At 42.1% G+C, this 13,710-nt stretch overlaps 1 protein-coding gene across 10 annotated transcripts in view; it reads left to right on the top strand.

Moving 5' to 3' along the window:
- The window catches only part of bdnf (brain-derived neurotrophic factor), a 15,183-nt gene extending 1,473 nt beyond the window's left edge, over positions 1-13,710 (top strand). For 3 of the 10 annotated variants that reach the window (XM_010793249.1, XM_010793248.1, XM_010793247.1), the window contains exons 2-3: positions 134-252; positions 12,225-13,710. In XM_010793249.1, the coding sequence (XP_010791551.1) occupies positions 12,246-13,055 (810 nt within the window). In that variant the 5' untranslated portion in view covers positions 134-252; positions 12,225-12,245 and the 3' untranslated portion in view covers positions 13,056-13,710. Of the gene's footprint in view, positions 1-133; positions 253-299; positions 570-2,846; positions 2,909-6,745; positions 7,032-10,910; positions 10,968-12,224 lie in introns of those variants that run through there. The other 7 variants (XM_010793252.1, XM_010793244.1, XM_010793250.1 and 4 more) reach the window with 6 other exon arrangements.

Consider the following 13,710-nt stretch of genomic DNA (forward strand, 5'->3'; position numbering starts at 1 on the left):
GGGGGGGGGGTACACGTGACAAGACGCGGGGAAGCAGCAGAGTAAAAAAGCAGTTTAAAGTGGGCACTCAAACAAAAGTATATATATTTTTTCGTGGCCCCTCATAGTTACCCTGGCTGTGTTATGCTTTCAGCACGTTGGACAGAGGCACCGGAGTCGTGCATGGACTAAACCGCCGAGTGGACGCCAACTCTCTTTCTCTCTTTCCCCAGCCCCCCTTTGCCAAACCTGGGATTGTTTTTTCAACTTTTGGTAAGCTTATTCTGTGGGAGCCTGTGGTCTGTAAACGGAAAATAAACGGGATTCTAAAAGGAGGAAAAAAAGGATATTTATATATAATTTTAAAAAACAGGAAACAGAAAAAAAGCTTTTGCCACTAAAAGATCCTGTGCTATAGGATATGATTTTTGTAGAGCATTGTGAAAGTTGAAATGTTAGGTCGTCTGGTCTTTTGCACACCACATTCTCGGTACCTATAAGCCCCCCCACACTGCGTTAAACTTTGGGACATGCAAGTCTTGGTCGCGGAGATCTAACCACGCACATAGTGGTTGTCAGCCCTTGTAAAGGTAAGAGCAATCCATTGTTTTCATGTCACTCTTTTGTTCCTTTCGTCTTATCGGGCTTCTTCTGGCTTTTCTCAAATCAACTTCGGCTCTAAAACTACAGCATGCAGTCTTCGTCTTGGCAGTGTGTGAAATGTTGGCATCAGTGACCGAAATAACTCCGAATAGAAATGCGATCCAGGTGACCAATATCTCGTAGAAAATGTTCCTTTATACAAGTACAATTTATAGAGGATTGTTGCGTGCACATTCATATGGACTTTGATTCATGTGTAGCGTTTAAATTGGGACTCGGTTTCGTGCTTCAAACAGTCCTTTTTCAAGCGTTTTTCTTTTCTCTTTTTTCTTTTTTTGGAGTTTCCGAACACTGGCTGCTGCAACACAATTTGCGTAATCGTTGCGTTGTGCCTAATCATGCTCCCAATATGGGACTTAAGACGCTGCAGTGATCCTCGCCTGCACGAGTACAGATGCTGGTGCATATCATACAAATGTCAAGAAAAACCTCCACCACTTTATCTATCCATCCATCTAGCTATCTGTCTGTCTATCTATCTCTCCTTCTATCTATTTGTGTGCTTATTCTTTCTTGTTTGGTCTGCTGCATTCATGTTTTGTCTTGATGTCAAACCCTCTGGATTTTGTTATCGACCAAAAATAGCCCCTACTCTTACCCACTCCACCCCCTCCCTCCATCGCCCCCCTCCCGGCACTCGCCATCAAATCACTTGTGTTTTTACTACGACCGCTCCACGGTTTCATTCATAAGGTGCTTTTCACTTCACCTGCTACCCTACCCCCCTCTTTTGTCCATACACGGCTCTGTGTCGACCTGTCAAACGCTGGCTGCGAATGAATAAAAAAGATGAATCAATTCTTAATAGCTATGACTCGTGTAATTCGCCGGGTTCTGCCAAAGCGAGTCTCCTTTACAGTATACAAATTGTTCCATTATTTCCTGTGTAAAATTACAATAAATATGGGCGTGGTCAGAGTGCATCCACTGACAGATGTTATGGCTGAATGTGATGGAGAGAGATAAGATGGCTTGCAATTGCTCGGGAGGCATCGATTTGTATTTATCTTTCTTTTTTTATTCCAAATTAAGGCACGCGTAAAACCACATCACGTGAGGCTGTTAGATTTAGATGATCATCACACTAAACCGCTCTGGGATTTTATTTATCTGCTCTCCTGGAGAATTTATATCCTAAAAAATCGTCTCGCACCGATGCAGAAGCGGTGGATATTGTCTATTTCCTCCCTCTCCCTCTCCCTATCTCGTCTTCTTTTTTTTCCTCTGGTCAAAGATTTAAGATTTCTGATCCAAGACGAAGCAATTGCATGGCAAAACAACTGCAAGAGAAGAGAAAAGCCCCTACGCCCACTGGCAGTCCTGTTTTAATCACGGCTCTTCTTGCAGTCTGCATTTTAAATAAATAGCCTACTCCAAAACGAATGTAGCATATTCAGTAAATTCCTAATTGTATTCGAATTACGAGACTTCTCCGCTGCGTTTTCGGTAATTGTCACCCACCAATGTAATGCGCGCAGATCGGTTACTGCAAATTATAGCCTATTACTCCTCATTTTATATGACAGTGAAACCAAAATAGATCATATTACTTATTAGGCTGTCCGACATTCATAAAAACACTCCTTTTTAATAAAGGCTGTGTCGCAAAAAAAACAGCAACGTTTCCGGATCATCAATACCACAAACGTTTTTATTGCACAAATAATGATCAATCATGAATTAATCCAACGAAACGATACACATTTTAGTTTATATAACATCAGGGAAATGGTGATGCTTTAAATACATACTTGGCCTTTTATACACAAAAGCCATGAGAGAGTTGGATTATTGTTATTGCAGCAATATTTTTCGGGTGTATTTTGTTTATAAATATAATCTATTTTCTCGCAGAATTACTATTTTCTGGCCATGTAGCAGTATTTTTAATATTGTTATTTTTTTCTACTGAGACGTGGGATTATAGTGTGGGCGTGGGCGTGTTGGGTGGAGGAGGAGGGATGAGCGGAGGCGGGTTAGGAGGGGTCTGTGGGGTGGCACGACACACTTTGTATGTATGAAGGTTTTTTTATAGCACTTTTCTGCAATGTACGTCAGCGGATCAGTCCATAAATGGGGCTGCGTGTGTTTGTGTGCGGGCGTGCGCCTGCGTGCGCTCGCCGCTGTGTGCGTGCGTCTCCGCGTGTGTTATCTTTACCGAGAATCTCCCCTCTCTCGCTCCCTCTCTCCGTCTCTCTGTCTCTCTCTCTCTCTCTGCACTCTCAGTTCTGCAGAGTTGGGGTGGGCGTCAATAACAAACCTGATGGTAGGTTTCATTGCAAAAATCAGATGGCATTCTTTCGGTAGGCCTATTTATTTAACGACGAATAAATAAATGCATTTAGCAGAAACAAGGATTAAAAGTAACGTTATACTAGATTGTCTCATAATGTGTTCTTTGCTTTTTCCTAATGTTAATGTTGGCCTTTGTGTGTCGTTTTTTGCGTGGCGATCAATTCGTGCCCTTTGGAAGTTAAAGGGATTTGGTTAAATCTGGTATTCAATATGTTTCAGTGTTCTTTTAATATTATTAATAGCAGTGTCCCTTTAATAAAACTCGGTTTTTTTTATTGTGCTTGCCAGACCTTGCCACTACGTTTTCATTCATGAATTGTAACAACTTGTCCATTTATCTGAGCCGATGTCTGATATTAATTATAAATAGGCTATTGATTAATTCTGGCTATAGATGGCGGAAATCTCGACCCACGGCTAGGCGGGCGTCACGATATATTTAGAGCGAAAAAATTAATCATCTTAATCATTATGTAAATGTGGGCTACATCGCCCGCCGCCGCCGTCGCTGCTGCAATGCTTTAGTCACCACCATCATCTTCATCACTAACACTTTCATCCAATTAACAGGCGTGTTTAAACAAGTTATAGCACGAGCCTTTTATTCCGAACCTTTAATTATCAGTTATTCGTCACAGTGGTGTGATTGTTATTTTACAGCGATGGAGCCCACGACAAGTTATTAATACACAGTGGATGGTAGTTTCTCTTACTGTAAAATTCATTTTATATGCCGGACCACTGCGGGACTGCAAGGGTTCATGATGATGATGCGTGTGTGTGTGTGTGTGTGTGTGTGTGTGTGTGTGTGTGTGTGTGTGTGTGTGTGTGTGTGTGTGTGTGTGTGTGTGTGTGAATGTTCGATCATGCCGGCAAACCATCCAAGTGTGTCTCTCAGCATGTGAACATGCAGCACATCACTGAATCCGAGCAACTTCTTGAAATAATAAAACAAAGGCTTTATATATTTTCATTTACTGTATGTCAAATGGACTCAAATGAGGTTTGAAATAACTTAAAGGTGGATTATTAGCATGTTAATAAGGGACACATTTATGTTATGTCCATTAAGTACAAATAAGTATCTATTGTTTCATATGGTTAAAGCAATAAGAATGCATATTCAAGCCATTGCTTTAGTTCTCTAACAGTCTCATTTGTGTAGCAAAATGCTTTATGAGTTCTTGGAGAGAATACTTTAGCATTTCCAAGTAATTTTGTCTCCTGATAAGTGTGTTTTCATTCAGCAGTGAACCATGCAAAGGTTATTGATGCTGTGGTGGTATTGGATTTGGGAGGTGGAGGGGAGGAAGAGCAGGGAGGGAGGAGGGAGGAGGGAGGCATAAGCCAAGAAAAGAGACAGACAGAGACAGAGAGGAGCTTAATAGGCTATGGAGTGATCTGCAGTCTGTGCCACTATAGAAATAATGTCTCAGCTGTATGAGGATGTGAGGAGAGGATGTGGAGCTTGGTCCTCTGTGTCTGCCTGATGATTACAATAAAGGTTATTGTCAACACAAGAGGGATGAGAATTAACTCCTCACGGCTGCATGTGATTATTAAAGGGCTGTATGGCTTTACCTGTTTACCAGTCTAGATTTTTCTCCACTGTTCTCCAGCTCACCCTCGCCTCGTTTGACGTCATCCAACCTCATACAAAATGTTTTTCTCAGTTGACGTGTTCGCTCCAAGGGGGAATGCAATTTCACTTTGATCAAATACCCTCACCGTCTTCCTTTATCCCCGGTGAAAATGACATTTTACAAAATGTCATTTTGTCCGTGTTACACAGTTCCTCTCTTGCACAAGGAGGAATAATTCTACTTGTTAAGTGAAGCTTTCGGCAGTGCGGACCTGTCAGCATCATGCTGCATTTGGCAAGAGAAGCCTTGAAAGGTTATACAAGTGTGTCGTGTTGTCAGCTCCTGTGGTTGTTTCTTCTTTCTGCTGCACAAACAGGCGAAAGGTTCTGAGTGGGGAAGATGTGAGGGGAGACTGTTTCTGTGAATGTTGGGCCATGAATGGCGTAATTAAAACATAGAAATGTGTATTTTCCCAATGTGACAGATAGTTTCAATCATGTTCCTGCAGAGAAAACTTAAATCTTAAGAGAGCTTCTGCCTCAGCTCCAATGAAATAGTGGTTTAGCAGTTTTCAGAAGACTTCTTGTGGCCTTATACAGACCTTCTGCTGTCAATCTGCAGTTGGACCCTTAATCAGATGAGGCAAAAACATCCCTAACACTGCTCACAATGTATGTTTGCTCCCAACTATTAGACATGTTTTTCACTTCATTCAGAAATGCAGTCCTCTCATGTAAGCCAAAGCACTTCTCTTGATACGCCGGCTTCAGTTGTGTTGTATTAGCAGAAATGAGAGAGACCATGTTGTTGTTTTTGCTCTTCTAATGAGATGCCAAGTGATTTATTTATGAATTACTTGTTTGGAACAGCCCCCTTGTGCAGTGTACACTTTTTTTTATTCTCTTTGGAGTCATGTCGCTCAGTGATTGCTGATGCAACTCTTTGTCATCCAGAGTTTGCCCTCACCTCCTGTGAGCCTTCGGGGAGGGCTATATCTATCTTGGCATGTCCCCGGGTGTGTTGGAGGTGGGAGTGACTCATTAAGCAGGTGTGAGCATCCACTCCCATACTGCTACATGCCAAACAAGAGCTCTCCAGCTCATAAGCTCGTGCAGGGAAGAATCATGATGGCAATATAGCAAACGCATCACAATAAATCTTTACACTGGACCAGGGCCAAGTCACAAGGATAATGAGCTGCTATTTCCCCATTATGCTCACTCTTGTATTCATCAGAGGTGGAGTTTCCAAGCGTTCATCACCCATTGAAAGGTTGTGGCTCCACTGACATTTTTATTTGAGTTCTGCATTACAAAGGGAATGACTTGTTCCCATTTGTTCCAGATGAGAGGAAATAGTGTATCAAGCATTGAAGTTTAATTCTCTGAGCGAGCTCTATGTATACAATTTTAACGTGTTTGTTTAGCCCACATTTGGTAATAATAACCTGTGAAAGCTGGTTACTACACTGCAGAGCACTTGCAGGGGAGTCGTCCATCTGTTATGTAGATGGCTCAGAAAGCAAGGAGAAGCAGAATTGTTTTCAGTAAGTTCACATCTTTGTTAGCCTCCATTGCCATCCACATGTTTTAACACCTCTTACGTTTTACAGCATCACATTTATAAGCCTCCTCTAAGCTGATATTCAGGGATTTATATATAACAGAAATGAATCAGACTTTAGGCATATATTGAGCTTCTTTGGCTATAAAAGGATGTAGGCTGCTTAAAATGGATTGGTGGACGTTCACAAGTAGGTTCCTTCTTTTTTAAGCATATATTCTACAGTATATTGCCTCCTCACGGTTCAGGAAATGTTTATTTTTAAATTCTCTGAATATCTAATTTTACACAAATAGGCCATCTGTAAATGGCACACAATGCATCACGACTTTGAGACGCGTTGTTACGCAAAACCTTCAAAAGCACGCCATCTCTCTGGCCTCAGTGAGCGAAATACGGAAGAGGAGAGTCTTCCCGCGTGTTTAATATATTGCCAGAGATTATATTGTGGATGCGAGCTGCATGGTATGCGGACAAACAAAAGCATATAATGCACGCTGAAAGCGCATTAATAGTTCCGCCTCGGGGCTGTTTAAGCAGGAGTTTGGCGGCGACCAGTCAGCCAGCGGCAGGTCACATGTTGCAGCGTCATTGTGTAGTAAAGTTACTGTAGTTGCAAAGAGGCTCCTCATTTCAGCTCCAGAGGTCTCTCATCCCGTGGTGCTGCTGCTGCTGCGGCTTTTCAGCATGCGACAACTTAACTTTCCGACCATCTCCAAAGGAGCCGTGCAGCCATGGGAGTGCATTACCTCATCCATGCAATTTCCACCATCAATAATTTAATCTATTTGCTCCAAAGCTGAAGAGATATCCTGAAGCTTGTCGGGAGAGTACAGAGAGGGAAAAATATCGCTAAAGTAAATTAGCCTACTTAGGGAGTTGTCCAACACATCCCAGATGACACTACTGTCCTGTTGAATGGTCTGTTTTACGACTGGGCAGTAAAAGGTATGTGTTTGTTTTTCGATAAGTTGTTTTAAGCACTTTGGCTTTGTTTGATGCTGCTTGAGAAAAAGACAGAGGTGTGTGTGTATGTGTGTGTGTGTGTGTGTGTGTGTGTGTGTGTGTGTGTGTGTGTGTGTGTGTGTGTGTGTGCGCGTGCGTGCGTGCGTGCGTGTGTGTGTGTGTATGTGTGTGTGTGTGTATGTTGGGGAGGTGGAGGTAGGAGATAGGGAGGGGTGGGGGGGTCTAAAAGTAGCTCGATCAAGTCCGGTTATCCTGCACAGACAGCGCCGCAGCCCGAGAGGGGATATGTGTAACCTTATCCTCTCGTTCATTAATAAAAAACGGAGTTATTATGTTGATTGGGTTTCCAGTGGAGAGCACGAGCTCAGCAGATGTAATCTCGAGACGAAGAAAAACAACTGTGGTTTCATTATTGGAGTAGCCTGAGCAAATGTGGCGTGTTATTAGTATATCTCGTAAGAAGCTAAGTGGAAAGAGTCCAGGAGCGCGCCTATGTATGAAATCGGCCACGTTTGAAAATTTGACGGCAACTTTCTGCTCATAAATAACTCAATAAACTCTTTGTTCAGGGTGTTAGTCTGTATTATATTATCAGACCCTGCGCTGTGAACACGCACATTAAAAAAAAACTCCAGACAGTTTATGTATGGTTGTTTTGGAAGGGGGGGGAAACTTTGATGAACTCATTAAGACTTTATAGGAAACCCGAGACCTGAACGCCCAGCGACGTCGGCCAACATACACGCTTGGATCTATTTCTTGGTGTTGTGTGCTCGCTTTGAATAACTTCAAATTACTAGGCAGAATGATAAAGTTCCATTTATAGAGTGGTGGAAAGCTGGCTCCTTCTTGACAGCTCCGTGTGAACATATCTGGAACATAGCACAACACACTGGCTGGTTATATGATGGTTAAATGGTCAATTAATGGCGTGTTATATATATATTATGACAAAATGTCAGAGATGTGACTACATAGCACATAAGAGAGAAGTTTGTTTACTATTATGCAGAAAATAAGTTGAATACACTGTGATCTCTCTATCTATCTATCTCGCATTTCACATGAGGGAGGGAGATACAGATGGGAGGAAGGTGGAGAAAGGGAGAAAAAAGAAGGAGCTGTTATTATTACACGGTCTCATACGCCACCCAGTGTACAGAGTGTTGAATTGCAGCGTTGTGAATTTGAGCTACAAGTCTGTTGGTTATTTCAGTGGTTAAGTTTTAAAGTTGGTAATTGAAGGTTTAAGGGAATTGTTCTCGTTATAATTGTCATCCTTAAGTCATCCATTATGTAACTTCAGTTAGGATCTTTAACATATTGTGTTGCTGCTGTAGTCCATCTATTGCCCACTGTCACATGCATTGTGGGAGGGAAGCAAAGACTCATTTGGATAGCCCAGATCACTCAGCAGCTATTTGAATGCCGGCTGTCTGTGGCAATGGCCGGGGTTGGCCAGGAGGCCAGGTATAATCCCTTAGTGATGCTCATCTATTACTAAACATGCTCTGAAACTGTGTCAGATTGAAAACAGATCTCAAGGAAGCAAGCTTGCACATGTGTCAGCCATTACTGCAGGCTACTCTAATTGCCTTTTCTTTAAGTGCTGCATTGTGGCACACAAGGGGTCCTCTCCGATAGAAGTGTTGATATCACGTGCAATGTTTTTCTTCCGAACATTTGGCATTGTGCACCGTACATGTTGAACATGACAAAACATGTTGCTAGGTAAATAGCTCCAACCCGACACGGTTCTTGAGGAATTGAACAAAGATGAATGCCCACAGGGGAGCCGTGGTAGCGGTGGAGAACAAATGTTGCTATAGGTCATACCTTTCCATTGGAATTGAGTTGGCACATGTTCCCTCGTCACTGCTGTTAGATTGTTGATATTCCTTTATAACAGTTCCTTATATATCATTAAGGCTGTTGATAAAGATGAAGCCATAAAGTGTGCTGACATTTGCAGGGAGGCAACATTACTGAATGTGTAATAACACTAGCTATTCTAGTTCTTTCATGCTTTAGAGCAACTTTTCAGCATCTGTCAAAGCAGGCATTTATCACTTTAATCCCCACCTGGCACAAAGAATAAAAGTGAGGGTAAGTTACATATCCACACCATACAGCCGCGCTCTCAAAGCAGATAAACAGGTGGTCATCAAGAGACGTCAAAGCCAACAGTCGACAGAGTCCACACACTCACCTGCTCCTATTGTTCTGGGTGTTTCATGCTCTAGGCGTGTTGTCTTGAATAAAGGTGTGTTTGCAGGCTTTATCTTTCCTCATCTTTACTGATCTACTTTTTAGTTTAGAAGAACTGTCATACTTGGGAAGCTATGACTCTTAATGTATTATTATACACAGCTGAATTAGTTGTATCAATCTACATTTCATTTTGAAAGATACAAGATAAAAGATCTCTTTGTCAGATGCTTTTTAACAATCAAACCAGTCGCTTAGCTGGTCTAGAGGCTTCTCTAAAAAGTACATTTTATTCCAAACATTCCTCAGTATGCGGTTCCTCCCTCGTTTTATTATTCATGCTCATTGTGTTAACTCGCAAGCCGCTTTTTCATTAACTGTGAAATCTAGCAGTGCACATAAAATGTTCCTTCACTAGATGTATAAAACAAGAGCGAACCAATCAGTTGTCACATTTAGCCTCTAGTAGATATAAGCCAGAGATTCTCCGCCAGTCCCACAGCAATTAAATGATTCATTGCCTTTATCACATTTTAACAGGATGTTGATTGAGAGCATAAGCCATATTGATTGTCCTGATGGAAACAGGAAATCACAGAGATAGAAATAAAATCATTTGTTGTTCCCGGTGTGAGGATACCCGGGGGAACAGCATGCAATTGCACACTGTTGAGTGGCATTACCCCCAGCAACCTCCTCCCCTCCATTCTCTCCCCTATGGAGACCTGGAAAGGACGTCATCTGTGGTTGTTATGCTGCGAAATGACGCTGGCACTCTCTCCACCCCCTGCTACTGCAATATTACCCCTGTGGTCTGTTACGGAAGATGCAGCACTCTTCGTCTGCACCATTTCCAGCATGAAGTTTGACGCCTAACAGTAATCAGCCCTCTGCTTTCATTTCCGTCATGTGGAAGTGGAGCCATTTGAGCGTGATGCTGAGAATAATATCAGCCTAAATGCATCCTACACATAAAGCTCGTGACTGGCCTTGATCCCGTAAACCTACATCATTTTCTTTGCTGGGAAGCCTCACAGACAATTCTTGTTATTTGAACCAAAGCCATAACAATACTGAAGGGTTAATAAGCTTGATATATAGACTTTTGTTGGCGGTATTTAATGAAATATAGGTAATTATCCCCTTATTCCTGGCTTTGTCCTCATTGTTGTTTTAATTGGTGAGAGGAAAAATACCCCCATCTCCCTGCAAACACATACAAGCCAGCCCCTCCCCATGCCCTCCCGCTAACATACACTCACACACTCTGGAGCTGCACGTCACTGAGCTCAGGGAATGAGTGGCTCATTAAGAAGAAGGATGTGATATTCTGAATCGAGACTGTGAGACTCCCAGCACATCTATTTATAGACGAGATATCTCTATGGCAGTCACAGTGCTGTTGGTTAATTGCAGCCACGGCCCCTGATACCAATTAAGAGTGAAACAAATGCTTTTAAGGTGGGGTTTCTGCTCCTCCCTCACTGTTCACGTCCTCGTGTCCATCCTGAGTGTGTTTGCGCGCCGTGTTTTCCAGTATCAAGTTGGGACATGCAGAGTGCAGTCAAAGCCTCGGTCAGGCTATTTTTAAATGAGCCCCTGTGGAAAGCAAGATCTAGATTTTCTTTTCATTATGGTTGCTTTTATATCTCGGGCTGTTGGATGTCCACCAATTCATTGATTTGCTGTGAGTATTTCAGCTTCTCAAAGGTAAGGGATTTATATGCTCGAGCAATGTGTGTTCCGTATTTCCGCTACACCTGGCTCCTTGTGGCTCCTTTCCCCCCTCTTAGCAGTGATTTGCTTATCTTGTGAGTTGTTCGAGATCGGTACTTTGCAGTGCAGGGAGGATGAAACATCTTTCTGTCATGCAGTTTCCTCATGACATCCTGTTAGTTCATCCTGCAGTGCTCTCACCGTCCACCTGCAGAAAACAAACAGTGACCCTCAACAAACTCCTGATTCCCTTACGTGACTGTGAGGTTAAGTAACATACCTGTCTTACAGCACACAATTTCTAAAATGAAAAATAATACTTCAACAGTGGTGTTTTTCATAGCTGACACAAACACAGCTTGTCCCTCTCAATCAGTCAGTAAGTGCTGCCTATGTTGGAAGTTCCCCTGAAGGTTGATAATAATGATTTTGTTACCGGGGTAATGTCATAGTCAGATAATAGAAGATAATGCATGAGCTCTTCAAACAAACAAAACAAACAAACGCATATCCTTATGTAAACACATGCAGAGCCTTTCGGAAATTAGTCCCAGTTTACAATTGACCATCACATGGTAGAAGGCAATCATGCATCCATTATTGGTAAATGTGATGTTTACTTTATTAAACATTGAAACACCTGCTCTAATAAACATACAGTTTAAGAATATGCAGATACGATATGTCCTTTTATAAAGTGTAAAAAATGTGGGTCTGAGCTTTCAAAACTGACAGTACAACACATCATCCAGGCAGTGAGGGGTGAATGACAGATATAAAACGAGTCCATTATAAAACTACACCTCCTCACACACTCTAGAAACACACTGCACAGTTTAACACACCAGTTAAAAACAGCTCATAAATAATAACAAGCCTGCAAGAATGTAGTGACATCTATTTGTGTGATCTTATCTTTTGTGTTTAGCAATATATTTGAAGCTCAGAACAGATTGTGTGACTGCCAACAAATACAGATCCAAGCCAGACCTCACATAGGAACAGAGAGATGTTAGTTTGCGAACAATTGGAAAACAGTGACAACACAGCGCTAATATTGGTTTTAATTTTGATTATTCAAAAATACTACTGGTTCTCTTTTTGGCTTTCAAAGAAACGGTAGAGGGTATAAATAAACATGGTGCATTATGGATCAAGAATAAGCTAGCTTCATTGAAAATGCTCTTTGAATAACAGTCTTGTTCTCTCTTCCCCTTCCTCCCCTCTTGTTTCTCTTTCTCACCCCTCCAGTTCCACCAGGTTAGAAGAGTGATGACCATCCTGTTCCTTACTATGGTTATTTCATACTTCAGTTGCATGAGAGCTGCGCCCCTGAGAGACGTCCCGGGCATGCGGGGCCATCGGACGGAGGGCTACTTGGGCGCTGCTGCGACGGCCGTACGAGGCCATGGGACTCCTCAGAGTGATGGGGGGCCGGGCCAGCGTGGGGAACTGCCCTCACTCACAGACACGTTTGAGCAGGTGATAGAGGAGCTGCTGGAAGTGGAGGGAGAGGCGGCAAAGCTGGCACAGGGGCCTGATAAGAGCCAGGGAGGAGGGGGCCCGTCCTCCATGGTCACCACAGAGACCAAGGATGTCGACCTGTACGACTCGCGGGTGATGATCAGCAACCAAGTGCCTTTGGAGCCGCCGTTGCTCTTTCTTCTGGAGGAATACAAAAACTATCTGGATGCCGCTAATATGTCCATGAGGGTGCGGCGCCACTCCGATCCCTCACGGCGCGGAGAGCTCAGTGTATGTGACAGTATTAGCCAGTGGGTGACAGCTGTGGATAAAAAGACGGCAATAGACATGTCTGGGCAGACAGTTACCGTCATGGAAAAGGTCCCTGTCCCCAATGGCCAACTGAAGCAATACTTTTATGAGACCAAATGCAACCCCATGGGGTACACAAAGGAGGGATGCAGAGGAATAGACAAGCGGCATTATAATTCCCAATGCAGGACAACCCAGTCCTACGTGCGAGCGCTTACCATGGATAGCAAAAAGAAGATTGGCTGGCGGTTTATAAGGATAGACACTTCATGTGTATGCACATTGACCATTAAAAGAGGGAGATAGTGTATAAAATGTATAGATTTTATTGAAGAGTTTAAAAAAGAGAATAAAGAGAAAATATCTATTTGTATATATACATAACAGGGTAAATTATTCCGTCAAATGAAAATTTTATGGACTGCATGTAAAAAAAGATGAAGTTTATACAGTAAAAGTGATACTACAGTCTATTTATTGAACATATTCATGACCTTGTAAACAATTAAAAAAAATCTGATCAGTCATTTGCGCCCAGTTTAAATTACTATATCACATCCCTCAAGACATTGTGATTTGTTTACGTTGCCAAGAATTAGAAAATGAAGGAAAAAAACAGGCAAGGAATGAGAGAGGACAGTTCCATCTTCAAAAGCTTGCATGCTGCTTCAATTGTGAATTGACACTTACAAAAAAGGATATGATGCTGACCAAAAAACATTTTGTTTACATATTCAGCAGAAAACAATTTTCCTCTCAAGTAATTTATCTGTTTACTGTTCTAAACTTCTCAAGGTAATGTTGGAAATACATACTATGTCAAGGTGCTGTTGTCAAAGCTTTGCTGTTTATTTTTTTATCCCCACCAGAGGAAAAGATATATAAAAAAACTATTATATATATATATTTATATATACATATAAATATATATGTATGTATATATATATAAAATCTATTCATT

This window comes from Notothenia coriiceps, unplaced genomic scaffold (assembly GCF_000735185.1).
Source record: "Notothenia coriiceps isolate Sejong01 unplaced genomic scaffold, NC01 NC01_scaffold00037244, whole genome shotgun sequence".
In the NCBI taxonomy this organism is placed as follows: Eukaryota; Metazoa; Chordata; class Actinopteri; order Perciformes; family Nototheniidae; genus Notothenia; species Notothenia coriiceps.